General features: G+C 42.0%; 1 protein-coding gene across 8 annotated transcripts in view; it reads left to right on the top strand.

Moving 5' to 3' along the window:
• BEND5 (BEN domain containing 5) overlaps positions 1-18,067 on the top strand; it is a 557,320-nt gene that overhangs the window by 511,338 nt on the left and 27,915 nt on the right. Inside the window, exon 1 of one of the 8 annotated variants that reach the window (XM_080407662.1) lies at positions 854-15,430. The exons of 6 other annotated variants lie outside the window; for them this stretch is intronic. In XM_080407662.1, coding sequence (XP_080263788.1) covers positions 15,214-15,430 — 217 coding nt within the window. In that variant the 5' untranslated portion in view covers positions 854-15,213. Of the gene's footprint in view, positions 1-853; positions 15,431-18,067 lie in introns of those variants that run through there. One more of the 8 variants, XM_080407665.1, reaches the window with a different exon arrangement.

Here is an 18,067-nt window from a genome sequence, read left to right on the forward strand (position 1 = left end):
ATAAAAGACAATAAATATTCAGGCCATGCTATTCCTGAATGACAGTTGATACTTTCAGTTGATTTTATGTATCCACCAGTGATAACCTGCAGATAATTTATTACAGCATGCCTTCTGAAACTATGAGGTTTTGTTAAGTAGCATTCAATTAATGAAACAGCACACCTTAGGCAAAATACCTAAAACATGTGCCACTCATCGCTCCCAAAAACTAAAATCAGTCTCTAAAAATGAGACAAGTGAAAGGCCATTACTTGTTGTACCAGGGAATAGCATATTCCTTTTAATTCAAGGGCATTTCATCTCCGGGTGCTCACTACACGAGTTACTTAAATATGGTATTTGTGAGGTTGCTTCATTGCATGACTTACACCACGTACTCACTTGCTGAAATAGGCACACAGATCAGAAACAAGTCTAGCAGGCTGTCTTCTCCACAATCAGGGAGTTTTATGAGACTTTTTTGTGGACATTACCTTCTCTATCCTGGCTTGGGACCAACAGCTACTACCAAAGTGCAACAGATTGGCTAAGAATCACTTCTCCTGCTGCTCACAACTAAACCTCTTGATCTTTGAATCCTTTTATTGCTTACCCATCTTTTCTATATTAGTGCTGAGCCTTCTGTCCCTGCTAAATCCCACGTAATCCAAATCTTGTCTTTGGTACATCTCTTCTATTATCTCCTGTATCCCTTCTACTTCGTATACTCCTCCCATTTCAGCTTTGTCATCATCATCATCTTAACGTGACTACCCAATGCCTTCCTGATACAGCTTTCCAAATTTTGTTTTCCTTCTTTAAGCTTGTTTCTGAGGAGAACCACTACCTGTTCTTGCACTTCTCACCTGCGTCATCTCACAGCCAGCCTGCCGTCCTGGGCTATTTCTCAAGTCTGAAAGTGTCAACCCTCTAAATCTCAGCCTGCAAAAGCATAGTCAGATGGAAAATGTTGTGGTCTGAATATCTTTGTTAGTCATATATGTGAATCATTGCTTTTTGTCCCAGCCATGTGAGTTTCTGGTAGCTTCAGTGGGCTTACTCATGATAGCAAATGCTACATTCAATAGTAGGCATTTGCAGGATCATCCTCTATGATTGTAATCCCTTTTAGATAGGGAATGTGTCAGCATTTTATAAAGGGATGTAAAGATGTGTGCGGCCCATACAAAGTCTCTGTAATTAATGTTGCTCCATCAGTTGATTACAGGAATTTATAGATTGCACTGTGATGATACAACAGTCTGGGTAAGTTTAGTATTTATGAAGGCAGGATAGGAAGAAAAAAGGGGGAAAGCTGTGTCAACTGTTCCTTGATGTGGTAGCTCTTTCTGTGGATACAATGTCCACCTGTTTAGAAATACTCTTGACAATAAAGAGTAGTCCCCGTGGCTTCTTTCCCAAATTCTAACTGCTACTTGTGTCTCAGACTTGTATCTCCCCCAGTCTGTGTATGTGATGTTTTGGATTTATAAGCATAGAGAACCTTCACCTGTAAATTCCACCAGGTGTTTCTCTGTGAACTTTGTGTGAGCATCAAATTGTTGAACTGTTTGACAGATTGAAAGAAACAGAGAACGAAGCCTAAAGGATAACAATTCTCCCTTACACAATCTAGAAAACAATACTATAAAATATTACATCAGCTGCTGGTAGCTGTAGGTTTGCTTGCCTGCTAATTTACTATTGCAAGTGTTCCAGAATCCTTTGTAATCCAGCCATTGCTATTTATATTTGTAATGATTTATTTAAGCACTCTGTACACATCAGCAAAGAGTCACCAAAAAGAGCAAATGAAGATTCGTTGGCTGAAAGTGCATGGAATAGGGAAAAATGACTCAACGATGGAACTGAGATAAAGTTTATACACAGTAAATAACTGGGGGGAAAAGGGGGGGAAAGAGCTTTATTTTCACCTCATCATACAGGAGCCAGAGCCTCTGATTTTGGCACCAGGCAGTTCCCATCAGAGGCTATTAAGAGCAGGGAAACAGGTGTCTGGTGGCCAGGGAAGGAAATGAGAAGCCGTGACACCTGAATTAAGATCATAGACCTGCTCCTGCCTTTGTGTCTGGAGAAAAGGTATTAACCGCTTGATGCCTCCATTCCTCTGCTGGCTGTGGCGGCACTCAGCTCCCAGCTGTAAAAAATTTTTTGCTTATTTATAAGATGTTTTTGCTATGGAGAACTGTAATGACGCAAGGGAACTTTATTATGTGCTGTGGAAAATGCCAAGTTAAGAAAAAACGATGAAGGATTGTGTAGTGGAGCGCAACACTTTTTAGCGTTGAGTCTCTAGGTCATTCTGAAGCAGGGGTTTGAGTGGTGTCCCTTAGGATTTGCTGTTATACATGCTGAAATGATCAATCAAGGATAAAAAATGGACTGTTCTCATCTCATAGATCATTTCACAGTGAAACAGTTAAACTCCTGGCTGCTTTCTGAAAAACAGAGATCTGCATTAATAAGGTGACCTTATCAGAGCCACCCCTGGGGGGAAGGGAGGGAGAGAAAAGGTTGTGGAAAGAAAGTGAATCCTATTGTTAATCTTTTTTCAGGGAGAGTTGGATTCCTGAATGCAAATTACTTTATATTTAAATTGTGTGAAAGCACAAAAGGTTCGTGTCTGCAATTGACAGTTATTTCATTAGCTGACTCATGGAGCCTTGCAAATGGTTTCTAGTGTTAACTTTCCTCAGATTTGTTTTCTTTGTTCTGAGCAGATCTTGCAACAGTGATCATTTTGATTAATGTATTCAATGCTCTGTTTTACTTCCCGATTCATGTTTTTTGCAGCAGTCAGCACTCAGGCCTGGGTAAGGTGAGACTAGAAGGTGGCTTCAGTGTTTCTCTAGTAGTGTCGATCTGATGGGCTGGCTTCCAGCTGGAGATGAGAAAAGCATGGAGGCCGCTGTAATGCATTTTGCATGGTAGCAACCCCAAACGCAAGTTAAAACAGACTTTCATCATCAGATGTAGGATTGTCTCAGCCACATCCCTCTGTGACAGCAGGCAGGGGCTGCATGGGCTCTGTGCTGCTGGAATATCACCGTGGTATCACTGTGAGCATCCCAGGGCTAGGCACGCTGGTGGTGTGCCCCCATTCAGATAGGTTTGTGGTTTGGTGGTTCACTACATCCCAAAACTAGAGTTTGCGCACTTGTCTGTTTAAAAAGCTAACATATTAATTGAGGTATTAATTCTGGGGGGAAGGAGAATGAGCAGGTTAAAGGTTAAAATCCTATCTTGCTTCAGGCACACCAATACCAGGTGTCCAGTCTGTGCTACATATTGAGGAACCAATAACCAGTTCAGAAGAGAACAGTTCCTCCTGTCCCTAAACTGATGGGCCACCTCCCCTCCGGAGGTGCTGGCCCTCCATTCACCTCCATTCAAGGTGAGCTTCAATGAGTTGCTCAAGTTTTAGTACGTTGAACTATAGGGCAGATCCTGTCAGCCCCACCTACTGAACTAGACTGAATAGCATCATCAAAATTTACACATCAATGTAAAAAAGTTATGAAAATTGCTTGATTAATTGCTGCAGATACACATCAATAGGTAGACAAGTTGCCGGAGGCCTGCAAGCTCTTGGTATCCTCTCCCTCTTTTCTTCTTTATTTCTTTTACTCGGCACTACATTTTTGTTCTTTTCAGAACTTTTTTGGTATTTGTTGTTGCAATCAATCTGCCATTCCCTGCTGACGCCTCTTATTGCATTGGTTTTTCAAAATCTTTCATCGGTGCCTCAAGCATTACATTGTTCTTCAATCTGCGTCAAGCTCCTAGTCCTAAAACACAAAGACCTCGGGGCTGGGCCTTAGTTTCTTCACAAGTCACTTGTCTCCATTACCCTCCCAGAGTCACAGTTTCAGGAATCTTATCATGGCAAGATCCCAGGACAAAACACTTGAGATACAAAGGCAGAGCCTCAGCAATAAAATCAGAAAACGTTCTGGCCTAACCACCTCTACAGAACATCGCTTTGAAACTGCTCTTCATATGCAGGGGTTGTGAACTCATCAGAAGACTTTTTACTCTCTCGTCAATATTTTCAAGCTATTTTCCATTTTTATAGGAGATTCAACATACAAAGGGTTTTCTGAGAAACGGTTGTGAAGATAGGAAACTTGTTTTTTTTTTTTTTATTTCAGGTTCAGATCCTTGAATCTTATTATCGTGATTTTACATGGTCAGCTACCAAAAAAAAAAAAAAAAAAGAAAAAAAAGGTTTTGAGGGTGACTATAAGGGGAGGGCTGTGAGAGAAAGCAATGGAAAGGTAGATTATTTCTTGTTTCATAAGCTGAAGTATTTTTCCTCTTCTCTCTTCTGCTTCACAACTATAATAGGATTTTTTTCAGCCTTTTTTCTTGGACTTTCTTACTTCTTAGCAGTAGATGTTTAATTTTAAAAAGTGAAAGACAAAAGCAGGGATAGATGGGAATGAGTATCAAAGAAGTATAACACTTGACGGACACTTGAAGCTCAAGGGAAAGGGAGTACCAGAATGACTCAAGCTATGTCAACTGAAATGAAACAGTGCTGTTCATTTTCTTTTAAAGTGTATTTTGAACTAAAAAATCTTTAAACAAATATTTGTAGATAAAATTCCATCTAACTGCTTTTTCACACAAAATTTTCACAAATCGTTGATTTGGTACATAACTGTACAGTTTGACCAGCTGATCCGGAAAAATTAGTCTCATCTCTTTGTCCAAATTAATCAATAACACTGAAATCATACAGATGTTCAACATGCAAAATATTACAGAGAGAAAAAAAATACTTTTTTCTGCTTATTTTTTGCTTTAAATATTTTCATGCCAAATGGTAGACTTTCAGAACACTGTGACAGAGCTGTTACTTGTGAACAACAATTTCAATGTTTTGGGTTGAGTTTTAGCTTAATGTATGAATCCCACGTTCTTGCTGTCACGAAATCTCCATTTTACCACTTTTGCAATATTGCTGGCATATGTTTCCAGCTGTCTGTTGCTGACATAGAATTGCTTGTGATTATCTGATGCTGAGCTGTTCTGCTCTGTTTTTGTGTTTTTAATCTCTCCAACAATACCTGAACATGCTGTGCAGATCATGATTATTGGGGCAGAATAGAGTCATCTTTGAAATTTACTGCCCCACACAGAAAATTGGAAATCCTTATGATCTTTATATCTGGGTTGAATATGAACTAGATTTCTTTCTAATTTTGTAATCTAACATTGCAGACTGTTGACTTATTGACTACAACATTAGCATTTTCCAGATTGGCAGACAAATTGCTTTGTAGGAGTGTCTATGTGTATTTATACATCATCCAAAGGTTAAACCACAGAATATATTTTAATTGCCTAGAGATAACTTGGTAAATTATATCACTAGTACCAAAACTTCTAAACCTAAAAGATAAAAATTAGGTACTGAAACCCACATTACTTGCCAAGTAAATAAACCACTTAGCAATACGGATTACTGACAGCCTTCTACTGATGTTCATCAAATAGCATCCCAAAGACATGGCTGTCATTTCAGAGGATTTTTTAAGACAGAGGCAATTCTTTTTTTCTTAGCCTTCCTAAGCATGGAGTTTATATTGATCTTGCTATTTCAGCAAGGACCACACTTATGTAAAACCCAAGACATAAAACAAAGTTAGGCATTCATATGTAAACAATCTTTTTTTCACTTCCTATTGTCTTAGAAACTGAAGATGTAAAAAACAAACCCCTGAACAAGTTAAAACATGTAATGTGCTGTAAGAGCAGCAAGTATGCTCACTGAGAGTGTTCTGTCAGAGGAAATATAACCTTGGAGCTATTTGAGGCATCTAAGAGTGAGCCTAATCGTTACTTACATTTCTTACTTCCCACTTCAGCAATACTTGTCTCTCTACAATACAGACCCCTAAAAAAATTACCGAGGAATAACAAGTATCCCACAAGCCAGCTGATTTACAGTAACCACCCATGTTTGTGCTCTTATAATTGGTAAACATGGGTTAATGCAAAGTAGTTTGCTTTCAGTGAAAGACATATGTTACCCTGCAGTAGCCTGGTCACCTCATGTGCTTCTGCCTTTACAAGTGATCAGTGAGAAGTCAACTCGAGTATAATACATTGAGCCTGAGATGGGGGGACACATGCATTCCTTTCCTGGGCATTTTGAGTCGGGGAAATGATGTGTCTAGATGAAGAAAAGGATCTTTACAACAGGAGATGCAGAGAGGGTGTCTGAACCCTTTCAGTCAGACAGAGAACCAAAGGCAGGCATCTCGCTTGCCAGAAAAAGGCCCCAGAGAGGCGTTTATCAATTAAAGGTGGGAAACTTCACTGTGGTGTCCTTCTGGTCTTGCTGGTTGATTTTTAAAGAAATGTCTGTCAGCCTGTGTTTTAAAAGAAGGTTTACATATACCTACCTTCAAATGAGAATTTCAGGCTGTTAAAGTAAGAAGATGGAGGTATCCTCTTTCAATCTTTGCTCCAGAGAAAGATGGGCGTTACAACACTCCTTGTTCCACAGTTTCTGTGGATGGGGTTTTGGCAGCTTCCACACTGAGCCCAGATGGTATTTAAGATCTTGTTCTGAGACATCCCTGCAGGGTAAGCAATAACTCTGTGGGAATTCCTGGGTTATAAAGCTGCATTACAGGTATCTGAGGTCCACCAGAGTCCTTTCTAGGTCCAACACCTCTTTGAGTCCATTTTACAACATGAGTTGTGAACAAGAATGGTTACTGTCCTTGTTCTTTTTGATTAACAGGGTTTTTTTAAAAAAATACTTTGATGGTCAGGAGTGATTTCAGTGAGTTTTGGAGAAACCATGGAAAATCAAAATATTTGTGCCACATATAGTGTCTAAAATCAGTGAAAAGCCTCTGTGGGCAGTAGCTGATGATTAAGGTATATATAGAAGCCTCAGTATAATGAAATCACTCTCTCCCCTTTTTGTTAAATTATAATTGGTGTCCTTGTTAGTAATCACACAATGGGATTAAAGACTGCCTTACCCTTGGAGACTGACTATGCCTTTCATTGTAGAGATAGTCCCTCCAGGTCAGAGGCAAGGCAGATAATGGTGTCTACTGAACTGTCCTTACTTGTTAAGAAATGAGTCAATTCATCACTTTTCATAGGTGAAAATTTATCTAAACCATTATTAGCTTACTTCCCAACCAGTTAACTATTTATAGGAGTATCTTGAGCTACGGCGCTGTGCTGCTTCTGGTTTAGCCCTTAAACAAAATTCAGCCTTTCTTTGCTCTCTGTGTTTCTCTCATGTGTTTTTGGATAAAAACTGTAGGTATGGTTTATATTTATGTTCATTAAATACTGTGATATATTCTCAGTAGTGCCACCTTTTGCTTGTAATATAATCCCTGTTGTCTTCCCACCTATCTTATCTTTTCTATTTTATTACCTCTTATATGTACTACTACATAAAAAGGGAGCAAATTTGGAAAATATAGGCCATTCAGAAGAAATTCTGTGTGTATCATATCAGAGAATTTGAAAGATTGTGGAAATATTTACAATTCCCAAAGAGTCAATCTATACACCAAGATTGAATTTAGGGATGGACGCAAGCCCTGCTTACTTTAGCTGTTATGGAAAGACTGGTTTTGCAATATTTTCTGTCCTCAGAATAGTAAAACTAGTTGTGATGAATTTAGCAAAGTCTGTACGCTGCAGTGCCCCAGACAGTTTCTTATTTTCATTGACATTATTTTTTCATCAGTTTGAACTGTACAGTATCTTCAGTTGGGGTATGTTCAAAATATTGGATTGCTGGTTTTTTGCATACAAACCTTATAAAGGAAAAGAAATACCAGACTGTGTACAAGCATCAAAATTTGATTATATGCAGGATCTAATCTTAATATCACACCATCCTCACTGAAAAGTGCTGCAAGAATATTCCAATTCATATTCTGAATGGTGTGTTTCTCTGCAGTCATTCTGCAGAATTCTTATTCTTACTAGGAGAATATCAGTATACTGAACTGAATAAAAATGTATACAATAAATTGCTTATTCAAATGTCCAGCTTTGATGTTTGTAGAGAATTTAAGCAGGAGGCAATATAACCTGAGCTTTGTTTTATTGATACGAGAGGCTAATGTGAGTTACAAAACAGGAAAGAATGAGAAGTTGTATAATATGCTGGCAATGTGAAAAAAATGCAGATTTCAGTTATTAGCTTTCACAGCTGTATTTGCATAGAAATCTACTAACGGCTGGATGACATTTCATGCATGAACTTGATAGAGCATCCTTAAACATATTCGTGTTAGAAGAGCACTTAAAGGGAACCTCGAACTCAAAAATTCCCGTCTTTGTTTAAAAAAAACCAAAACTATAGTTTCCCCAGGGTATTCTAGTACAAGATATTTCTTTATGAAACAAAGCTTTCTTTGTTATGAGGAATACTCTGACAGCCTATAAAGGGACCTCCTTTCTGATCACACTTTAAAAAAGATCCCGATTCCCCTGAATGTTAAATATTATTGCACAACAGATGTTGCTCAGGCTTTTGTGGAAAATACTGGCAAAGCATGAAGCCCCTCGAGGTTTCAAACACCTCTTGGGTTATCAGTTTCCTATGCCATTTTCTATTTTGAGGGAACACCTTCTTTGTAAGTGGGGCAAAGATGAATGCTGATTTTCTGTGCTGTAAGAGATGAAAGGAGTTACTCTTCCTTAAAGAAATGGAAGAATTCCTGGTGGGGTCTATTGCGGTTATCCCATGGTATGAATTTTTGGGAGCTGGGTGACAGCAACCCCTTCCAGTTAACATTTGGTTGCTGTGTGTTGTTGTTTTTTTAAATTTACCTACCAGCACAGACCAGATGCAACTTCATTTGTAAGTCATAAATGACAAAAGTGTCTGGTTTTAGTAAAAGTGGAGAGGTTCACAGAGTATAGTGGAGGTTTTTATATCTGTGAGCACTTGCACTTTTAGTTTCCAGCAGTTTTAGCATTCAGTTTGCCAACTGTGAAGAATTATGTTCTTTTAATTTAAATGTGATTATTAACAAGACACAGCTCAGGAAGGCACTTTTCTGAAATACTCTGAGGATTATTCCTGCTCTGTTATCTCCCACTCACCCTTCACAACAGGATTTTAAGTGCCCACATTAGTTGATGTTCTTCAGAAGAGCTGCTGGTCCATCTCTGGTTGTGACTTTCATTAGAAGTAGAAAACTCTACTTTCTAAAGTGGTGAGACGCGAGCACTAATTCCTGGGAATATTTTCTAAAAACTCACTTTATACTGAAATACGGCCAGCCCTGAAAGGCATTAGGAGTATGACAAGAGCATGAATTAAAACGCACTGAGGTGTGAAAACATCTCTTTAAGCAGTTTTGACTCTGCCCTCACACAGTCCTATTCCTGATGATGATGATTGTCAAGAACCTTCCAAAACAGCAAGAACCATCTCTAGAGCATGTCTATTCTCCCGCTAAAATCAGGCTTCTGAAGGAAAGTGGACATGTGAGCCTGTGGAGGTAGCAATCTGGAAAAAAGTGCAGTCAGTATAGTAGTTGACCTCCTTTTCTTCTGTGCATATCCCATACTACTTGTGTGAACCTCTCATGCAGAATAGGTGTATGCAGAAAAGAGCTGCAGGATTGTTTTTCCTGTCAGTATGAGATATAAATACCAGTTCAAGACAGAACAGTGATGTACAGATGTGAGAATAGAAAACCAAAATATAAATACTATGAAAAAGGGTCATTAATACTGCCTTGCTCAGAAGCTCTGTCTAAAGCATAACATAATCATGGGCATGATATTTTTACACTGAAGCCCAAAGGTTACGAAAAGACTTTAGTCTTTGCCAAATGAAAGTCACTTTGTTATCTAAGGTACAGAAGGAATCAAATTCTTGCAGTGGTGCAAAATCCATGTATGTACAGCAGCTTTTAGAGTCGAATTAGTAAAATGCCTGTCAAAAGCCAGGGAAAAGTCTGGTTTAAAAAAGGAAAGGGAAAATCTAAAAGAAAGTTTCCTAATAGAGTGGAAAACATATAGGCTGAAGCCATCAGTGGATGGTAATAGCAATAAAGATTATTTGGGCTGCAACACCAGCATTGTCTTAGAGTAGTTCTTGAAGACCGTGGCAGTGGTACCAGAAGGTCATGTTCTAAAGGTAAAGTCCACGCACAAGTCAGCTCAGAGAAAATGTCTTTCCTACTTTCCTCTCAGTCAATAAGTTTATAGCATGGAAAACAGCATACTGAGCACAGAAGATGGTATTTAGTAAGATGTTGAATGGTATACAGCAGGGTGGGAGCTGAAAGTCACAATGATTTGAGAGTCATTTGCAGCTCCCAAACAGCCCAGCTTCTGGCTCCCGCTGAGCAAAGGACTGGGTGAGAGCAGGGAGAATGACTGCTCACGCCGAGGCAAGATAGCACCAACTGGCAGCATCTCCTGATTCCTGTTGACTTTCTCTGGGCACGTTTAACCTGTAAATTGGAAAAGGAAAATACAGTCTGGCACACATTCTTGAAGGGTTGCCAGTCCCAGATCTATCCATTGCATAGCCTGCCAGAATGGGAAAGATAAGCATCTTACCGACCAGTATCCACAGCAACAGACACTGGAATTTTATCTTTTCAATACATATAAAAACCCAAAGAAAATAATTACTTTTTCATTTTTCAGCAGTTAATGACTGTCTGGCTTTTTCTTTGGCCCTTGGTTTCTCCAGCCAGCCATTAACACGGAGGAAAGTGCCTTCTCCAGTGGTCACTTTGGCTTAATCATTACCTTTTCATGCTACAGAATATACCAGCTGGGAAATAAGTGTCTCCTATGTGAATGGATCCATAAAGTGTTCCTTAGGTTTCATTTCTTTGAAAGAATATTCTGCTAGGACATGAGAGTTTAATGTAAAAGATGATTGAGTATTATCCTCAGCCCCAAGGAAGGTTAGATCACTCTCAGGAATTGGGATTAAATAGCTTTGCAGTGATGCCCTTCCCCTTCTGAGGATGGTTTAATGCCATAGATTTCAAAAGATTAAATCTTAAGAATGTATCTATGTAATCTAGGTTCCCATACTATTCTCTTGGTATTGGAGTGTTTCAGAAATTATATGTGGACACGAATATTTTCTCATCCATCTTCTAGGATCATACAGGAACCGGACCTCTTTTTTGTTTGTTTGAATTTTATATGTAATCATTATGATGCTGAAAGCAGAATGTAGCAACAGTGTCTTCAGAGTTAAAAAGTATTTAAAAATCCAAAGGGGAACAACCCTCTGGAACGTCTGTTCTGCTCTGTTTAGCTAGCAAATTCCCCCCTTGCAACCACCCTCTCTCTCTCAAAACATCTAGAAGCTGTATATGACTTTGTTCAGAGAAAGATTCATTTATACCTGGAAATTACTTTATCTTGCCCTTCACCATAAGACAAAAAATGAGATACTATGGAATGGAAGTATCTTCTGACCACCATATTGATCATATTCTTGGTAAAAATTAACCAGATTGTGAGTAGATTGCGTGCCTGTACATACATAAACCTTTGAACAGTCTTCAGTTCTTGTGCATTGTTATTTGAGTTATTCTTTAAGCTTTATGACTTTAAATGACATCGTTAAAATACAGTGTTACCTAAAAAAAAAAAAGTTAATACAGCTTTTCTTCAGGGTATATTTGAAACAGCTTTAAACCAACTGTGTAATAAATGCACTACTTGGGAGATAAATTCACAAGAAAACAATAGTTTTCTTAGCTGTGTATTGAATGCATAGGGATTCCTAGCGCTAGTCCAGTGTACTGTTATTGCTGAGTAGTCAGGTAGTAGTGAAGCACCTCCACTTGAATGGTAAAAGAAAATGGGAATTTCTTCATCAGTAGATTTAAAATTGATATGGTTTGCCTTGAGGATTTGGTATTAAGCATGGAAGTAATGTGACTGACGAGCTTAATTTTAATGTTTTGCTGTGAAAGAGATTTAGCACCTGCGTAACTATTATTGGTACTATTAGCTTTTCATTTTGTATCTTTAAAGTGGAAACAGAGTGCACATCAAAACAGCAGGCATCAGCTTTTGCTTTAATGCTTTTATTTTCACTTTTCAAGAAAAATAACAGCAGCAAAATATAGGTGGTGTTCCAAGAAACAGCCACTCAGGAGTCCCACAAGGGTTGGCTGGGACTGTGCTTTGTGGTTTCCTGACTCTTAGAGTGACACTATTACTTTTCAGGCTGAGGCTTCATTTGTAGTTTGAAAGTATGACAATCTACTTCTCAGCAGGGTTGTGTTGTTTCTAGAAGGCTGGACTTGCTAGAGGGTTTAAATCTGGTGAGGATCCAGTAATTCCCTTAACAATGAGTTTTAAAACCCACACCTTTAAAATAGCTCTACGTCTTTAAACCTCAAGCTAACCTCAGTGTTAAAACAGCTGGCCAACTATTAGTAGAAATGGGAAAGTTCCAAAAGTAAGGAGTGGCAATACTTGTCTTTCATTCTGTGCTTAAATGGATCTTTTTCTCAGTTTCACAGCTAACCGGTGCAGATTATTTATAGACTTTAAAGCCAGAAATTAAAACTATTCCTTGTAAGCAGAAGAGAAATGTATGGGATCATTATTAATTTCTCAGCATTATAATGCCTTCTGGCTCAGCGTGTGTAATAGGGACCAAGTGTAAACACGCATTTATCATCCCAACCCTTAATCTGTTTCCAAAAATGTCCTTCAGTGGAGAACTGTGAAACAGCCTTTCTGAAGGATTTTAGACATTTTCTTTGCTGCTGATACAAAGATCTTTGCTGTAATTGGACCTTCAAATGTAAAATGTTGCAAATACCATTTAGAGTGTTCCTTTAAAACCAAAATAAACCAAAAAAAAACCCCAAACCACCAACCCAAACAAACAAAAAAACCCACTACAACCTTGTTTCCTTCACATGAATTCTTTCAGTTTTCTTTCATTGGGATAAATAACTCAGGCCTCCTTGCTACCTGAAGACATCTTTCCTTTTCCGAGTCAACCTAATTTTTGAGTCCTTAGCTTCTCTTAACTTCCTCTGTTATTTTCAGTTTCTCCATTTTCCTGTGTTCCTTTCCCTCGACAGCAGTCTTAGATGTTGCTAATAGAATTCAGCTGCGGAGGAAATACAATCCTGGTAAGTCAGTGTACTGAATCCCTCACTAGCTACTAAACTTGGTGAGACAAAATTGCCCTTCACATAATTTTAACAGTGTCCACGGAGTAATTCCAGCTATCAGTCTGTCCTATTGTCTTTCTGCAGCTCCCTCCATTGTAACACAAGGTAGAGGAGACAGGAGCACTACAGCTGTTATTGTTTGATCAGCAACACAATCTTTGCTGGAATTTTATTTCCCTTGCAGCCTAGCTACTAGAACACATTTGTCATCCATACTTTGTAGCAGACTTATATTTGCCTGTAATTACATACCAGCCTGGCAATACTTTATTGTTAACATAAAGTACTGCCATTTAAATTCCCAATCTTAAACTGAAGTATTTGCAAAACTCTGTAATTGCTAAAATAATAAAGCTGCCATTACTGTACAGGAAGTTTACAGCTTGTTACTGAAATACTTACATCAGCTTAACTATACCTGTATGTATTCATGTTTTCATGTGTTGCTTAAGGGACAGACAGACTTCTGCTGGGCATAACTGTTAAGTTTCTGATACTTTTGCAGAATGGCTGAGGTTGGAAGGGACCTCAGGAGGTCATCTTGTCTAGCTTCCTGCTTAGGCAGGGCCATTGGGAGCAGGCTGCCCAGGACCATGCCCAGGTAGATGGCTTTTGAGTTATCTCCAAGGATGGAAACTCCACAGGCTCTCAGGGTAACCTATGCCAGTGCTTAGTCAAAACTTTACTTCAGGTTTTCCAGCTTGTGGTCTGTTCCCATGTACGAAGTCTATAAAAGATAACTATGAAAAACAAGTTCAGTGTGGTTAAACTCAATGTAATGGGTACAGACAGTACTGCAAATGCCAGAAAAGAGAATGTATTTTGGCTTCATGTTGTGTTGGCTGTTTGCAAACAGAAAACCAGTGATGCACCTCTCTTACTCTTTATTGCTCATTCTGTGATTTATTTCTTGCTTTTAAATAATTTTCCACGTATTGTTATTATGTTCCTAAGACTGACTGGTTAAGACCAGCATGAGAAGCATGGGTAAGAGTTTGCTGTGAACCACCAGCAACGTTGCCACATTATTCTTTTTTATCCAGGAAGTTCAAAATGTCCATACCTAGTATGTAAGTCCCACCAAAATATGCAGGATTTGGCACAGTTGCAACCCCTTGTTCTTACACACCTGCACAGAATTTCTCAACAATCTGTGCTGTTCTGGGGGAGGGCGGGAAGCCTTCTGTTCCTCCAGGGATCAGCACTGGACACTGCCATTTGGTGCAGGTGGTTCTGCGTCACCCTGAAGACCTTCAGGTAAACCCCAACGCTCAGATTCCGTTGATGGCTGGCAGGTGGCCGTGCTGTGCTGTTCGGCCACGAAGGATCTGTTCTGCTCTCCTCACACAGCCACTCGGGGGTCCCTTCTCCCTGCGCCTGCCAGCACTGCCCCGGCCTCCACGCAGAGCTCCCTGCATGTCGCCTCCACAGAACCGGGCCAGGGCCTGTTTCTCTGGAGCAGGAATAAGGAGTTTTCAGCTTGGGAAGAGTGCTTCCCGGGGCCTTCACCGGGGGCGCCGCCCGCAGGGCAGGCGCCTGCGCCAGGGCCCTGCTAGCCCGCCGGTCGGCGAGGCGAGGCCGAGGCCCGGGAGCCGTCCCTCGCCACCCGCCCGACCCCGCAGCCTGCGCGGGGAGGTGCGAGGCCGGGGCGCGGGGGCAGGCCCGGGCCTGCCGGGCAGCCGGCCGAGGCGAACCCGCGCCCCGCGGAAGGGCCGGGACACGCCCGGGCCGCCGGAAGGGGTGTTCCCGCATGGGCCCGGGCGGGCCGAGGCGGGGGAGCCGGGCGGGGGCTGCTCCTCCCGCGGCCCGCCGCCGCCACCCGGCCCCCGGCCCCCGCCCGCCCCTCGCCGCTCGGCAGCCCGACTCGCGGCGCTCCGCGTTGGATTGCTCGTGCCTGCCCGGAGCTGGCGGCCGCCCGGCTGGCGGCGCGGCCAGGCGAGCTCAGCCGAGCGCAGAGGCGGATTTTGAGGAACAATAACAGAGCGGGGAGCGCGGGACCGGCGCGGCCGCCCCGCCCGCCCGCCGCACCATGTACGCCTTTGTGCGGTTCCTGGAGGACAACGTCTGCTACGCGCTGCCCGTCTCCTGCGTGCAGGACTTCAGCCCCACGTCCCAGCTCGACTTCGACAACCAGAAGGTCTACACGGTGTACCGCAACCCCGAGGAGGCGGAGGAGGACGACGAGAGCCCCGGCGAGTGGGGCGACCGCCTGCTGCTCCACAAGGCCCAGATCCTGGCGCTGGCAGGTGAGGCCGGGCCGGGCCGGGCCGCGGGGAAGGGGCGGGGGGCCGGGCCGGGGGAAGCCCCAATTGACGCCCCCACCCCGCTGAGGGGGGGGACTGAGGGAGAGGGGGGAGGGGAGGGGGCGGCATCGCGCCGACACATGCTCGGAGCCCGGGTGGCACATGGCGGGCGGGGGCCGCGGTGAGGCGGGAGGACGGAGATCGCGGGGGGATGGGGGTGTGTGCGCCCCCCGCCCCACTGGGGGGCTGGGCGGCCCCGGGCCCGGGCAGGGCTCGCTGGGGGCGGTGTGGGGGGTCCAGCCGCGCCGGGCCGCCCCCGCTCCTGCGTGCCCCCCGGCGGGGTCGCCCCCCACCCCAGCGCTGCCCCAGGCCCCGGCAGCCCCGGTGGGGCCCGGCCTTACACAGCGGCGGGGGCGAAATCACCAACTTCAAAAGGAAAAAAAAAAGTTAAGGTTTCATACACAGAGTATTTATAGCGCATGGAGTCATTTATATACCTTTGCAGGCCGGCAGCATGTTGCCAAATTAGAGAGGTACTGGTTTATATCCACTCTGTTGGTTTAAGTGACTTCACAAATTGGAAGGCAGTACTGGAACCAGACCTTTAGATAGCACGCTTGTTAAGCTTGGGTTTGCTACGTTTGGTTTGTTTCATGTTTAACTTACGAATATCCTTTTAGCTAAGGGGACCAATTAAGGCGTATATTAAGAAATAAACTCGTATTTGGGCCGTTTGAATGAGCTCAGCCCTTGTAAGAGAGTGTTTCTGCAACGTGTGTCCCCGACTCACGACGCTTTGGCGGCATTTTTCCTTGCAGCCGCAGCAAGCATGCTGCCATGGGCACAGTTGACATAGAGGGGGAAGTTTGTTGTTTGCACCAAGTTGCTGGCTGGTGTGGACTGGCCCAGTAGGCTTTTGAAAGATGACAGTGACCATATGAAATGTCAGTCTGGGTGGCAAAGAGGACATGGCATTCTGATCCTGACTTTTCCAGTTGAGGAGAGACCCTGGTTATGTCTGTTTCCCCAATTACGGAGTGGGCTTAAAAATACCCACTGTCCAGTGTTGAGTTCTGAGAAAGCAACTCTGTGTTTTCATCTCTAATGGTGTAAGTGTCACATGAAACTAGTATTTTTCTTAATTTTATTCTTTAAACCATTTCAGCCTGGTGGTGGTGGTCCCTTTGGTCCCTGACTCACAGTGACTTTTACCATTGTCTTGTTAACAATAACTGCCACAAAGGGATGCCTGGAAAGAACAAGAAACAGGCAACCATGTCTGGTGTTTCCCTGTAAAGTTTTTCCAATTTCTGAATATTTACAACTCCAGGAGTTCAGGAGAGCTAATAAGATAGCCTACCAGAGTGGATTCTCCTGCGAAGTTTTTGTTGTCCTGTGCCAGCCTGTGTTTTGTCTGTCCTTTCTGTAGCAGAGGAGAATTGGTATACGAAGTATTTCTGGGAAGTTGCGTGATATATCCATGGAAGACAGTGGTGTCAGTGTTCAGGATTTGCTTGGCCTTTTCTCAGAGGCATCCCAAGTAGACTTCACCTTTCTCTTTCTCACTGGGGAACTCCAGCAGCAGTGCCCTCTCTGTTCCTCCTGTTCATCTTGACATAACTAAAGTGTTTCAGACAAATACTTAGTCATAGGCATTTTGCCCACACATCGAGCCTATCAGGTTGCCTCAGTTTTCCATCAGAAAGCACACCTACCTTGTCAATTCCCTTGTGCCAGGCAGCATCTGTACATACTTAAGAGAAGTGCTCTTCTGTACAGTTTCCCTTTGTTTCATCTCTTGAACCAGAAGAAACTAGTATATGCTGTTTCCTCCAGAGAACAAGAGTTGTTACCTGTATTAGTGATTTGCACTAATTGCTCCCCAGAGATTTTAATTTCTACAGGAAATTCTCCTGCTGAGCCAGGAACTCAAAGAAACATACAACTATCTTTATTACATCTGTCACATCTCAGTATATCCGATTATATCTGTAATATACATGCTTGGAAAACTTTTCAGCTGAGCACCAAAGATTTCTTACTTCTGTGCTTCTTTCCACCCTGCACCATGTAAAAACACCATAACTGCATTAAACATATGTTGTATACAAAGGTTTACTTACTTTCAAAGTTGTCACTTTCTCTGCAGAATTTTAATATTGGTTTTGTTTTTATTATGGTTAAAAACCTTGGGCAGGCAAGTTGATCTTACATGAAGGCATCTTAGCACAATTTTTGGTTTATAGTGACCAGCTCTGTTTTTACAAATTATGACAACTTTTATGGCTAACATCATGAGTCTGATGTTACGCAAACTGCTTCTTTAGTTTAAAAATTTTGGAAGTCTGCAGTAACTTTTCAAATACTAGTATAGAACTTTTCATTCTAAAGGATTCCAGCCTACTTTAGTAGTAAGGTAAATAATGTGTATACAGTTGCTTTTATATGTAAAATATACGTAGTTGATTTTGAATTTTTTGGAAGGAAGCCTTTACCTGCACGAATCAGTATGTCAGTGACTTCAAGTATTTACAGTTTGGACCAAGGATTCCCCATTAGGAGCAGGCTTCAGGATCAAAGTCATGGTACAGAAATCAAGTTAAACAACAAAAAAGGACAAGGGGGAAAAATGTCACCTAT

Source organism: Falco punctatus, assembly GCF_963210335.1.
Source record: "Falco punctatus genome assembly, chromosome: 11".
Taxonomy (NCBI): Eukaryota; Metazoa; Chordata; class Aves; order Falconiformes; family Falconidae; genus Falco; species Falco punctatus.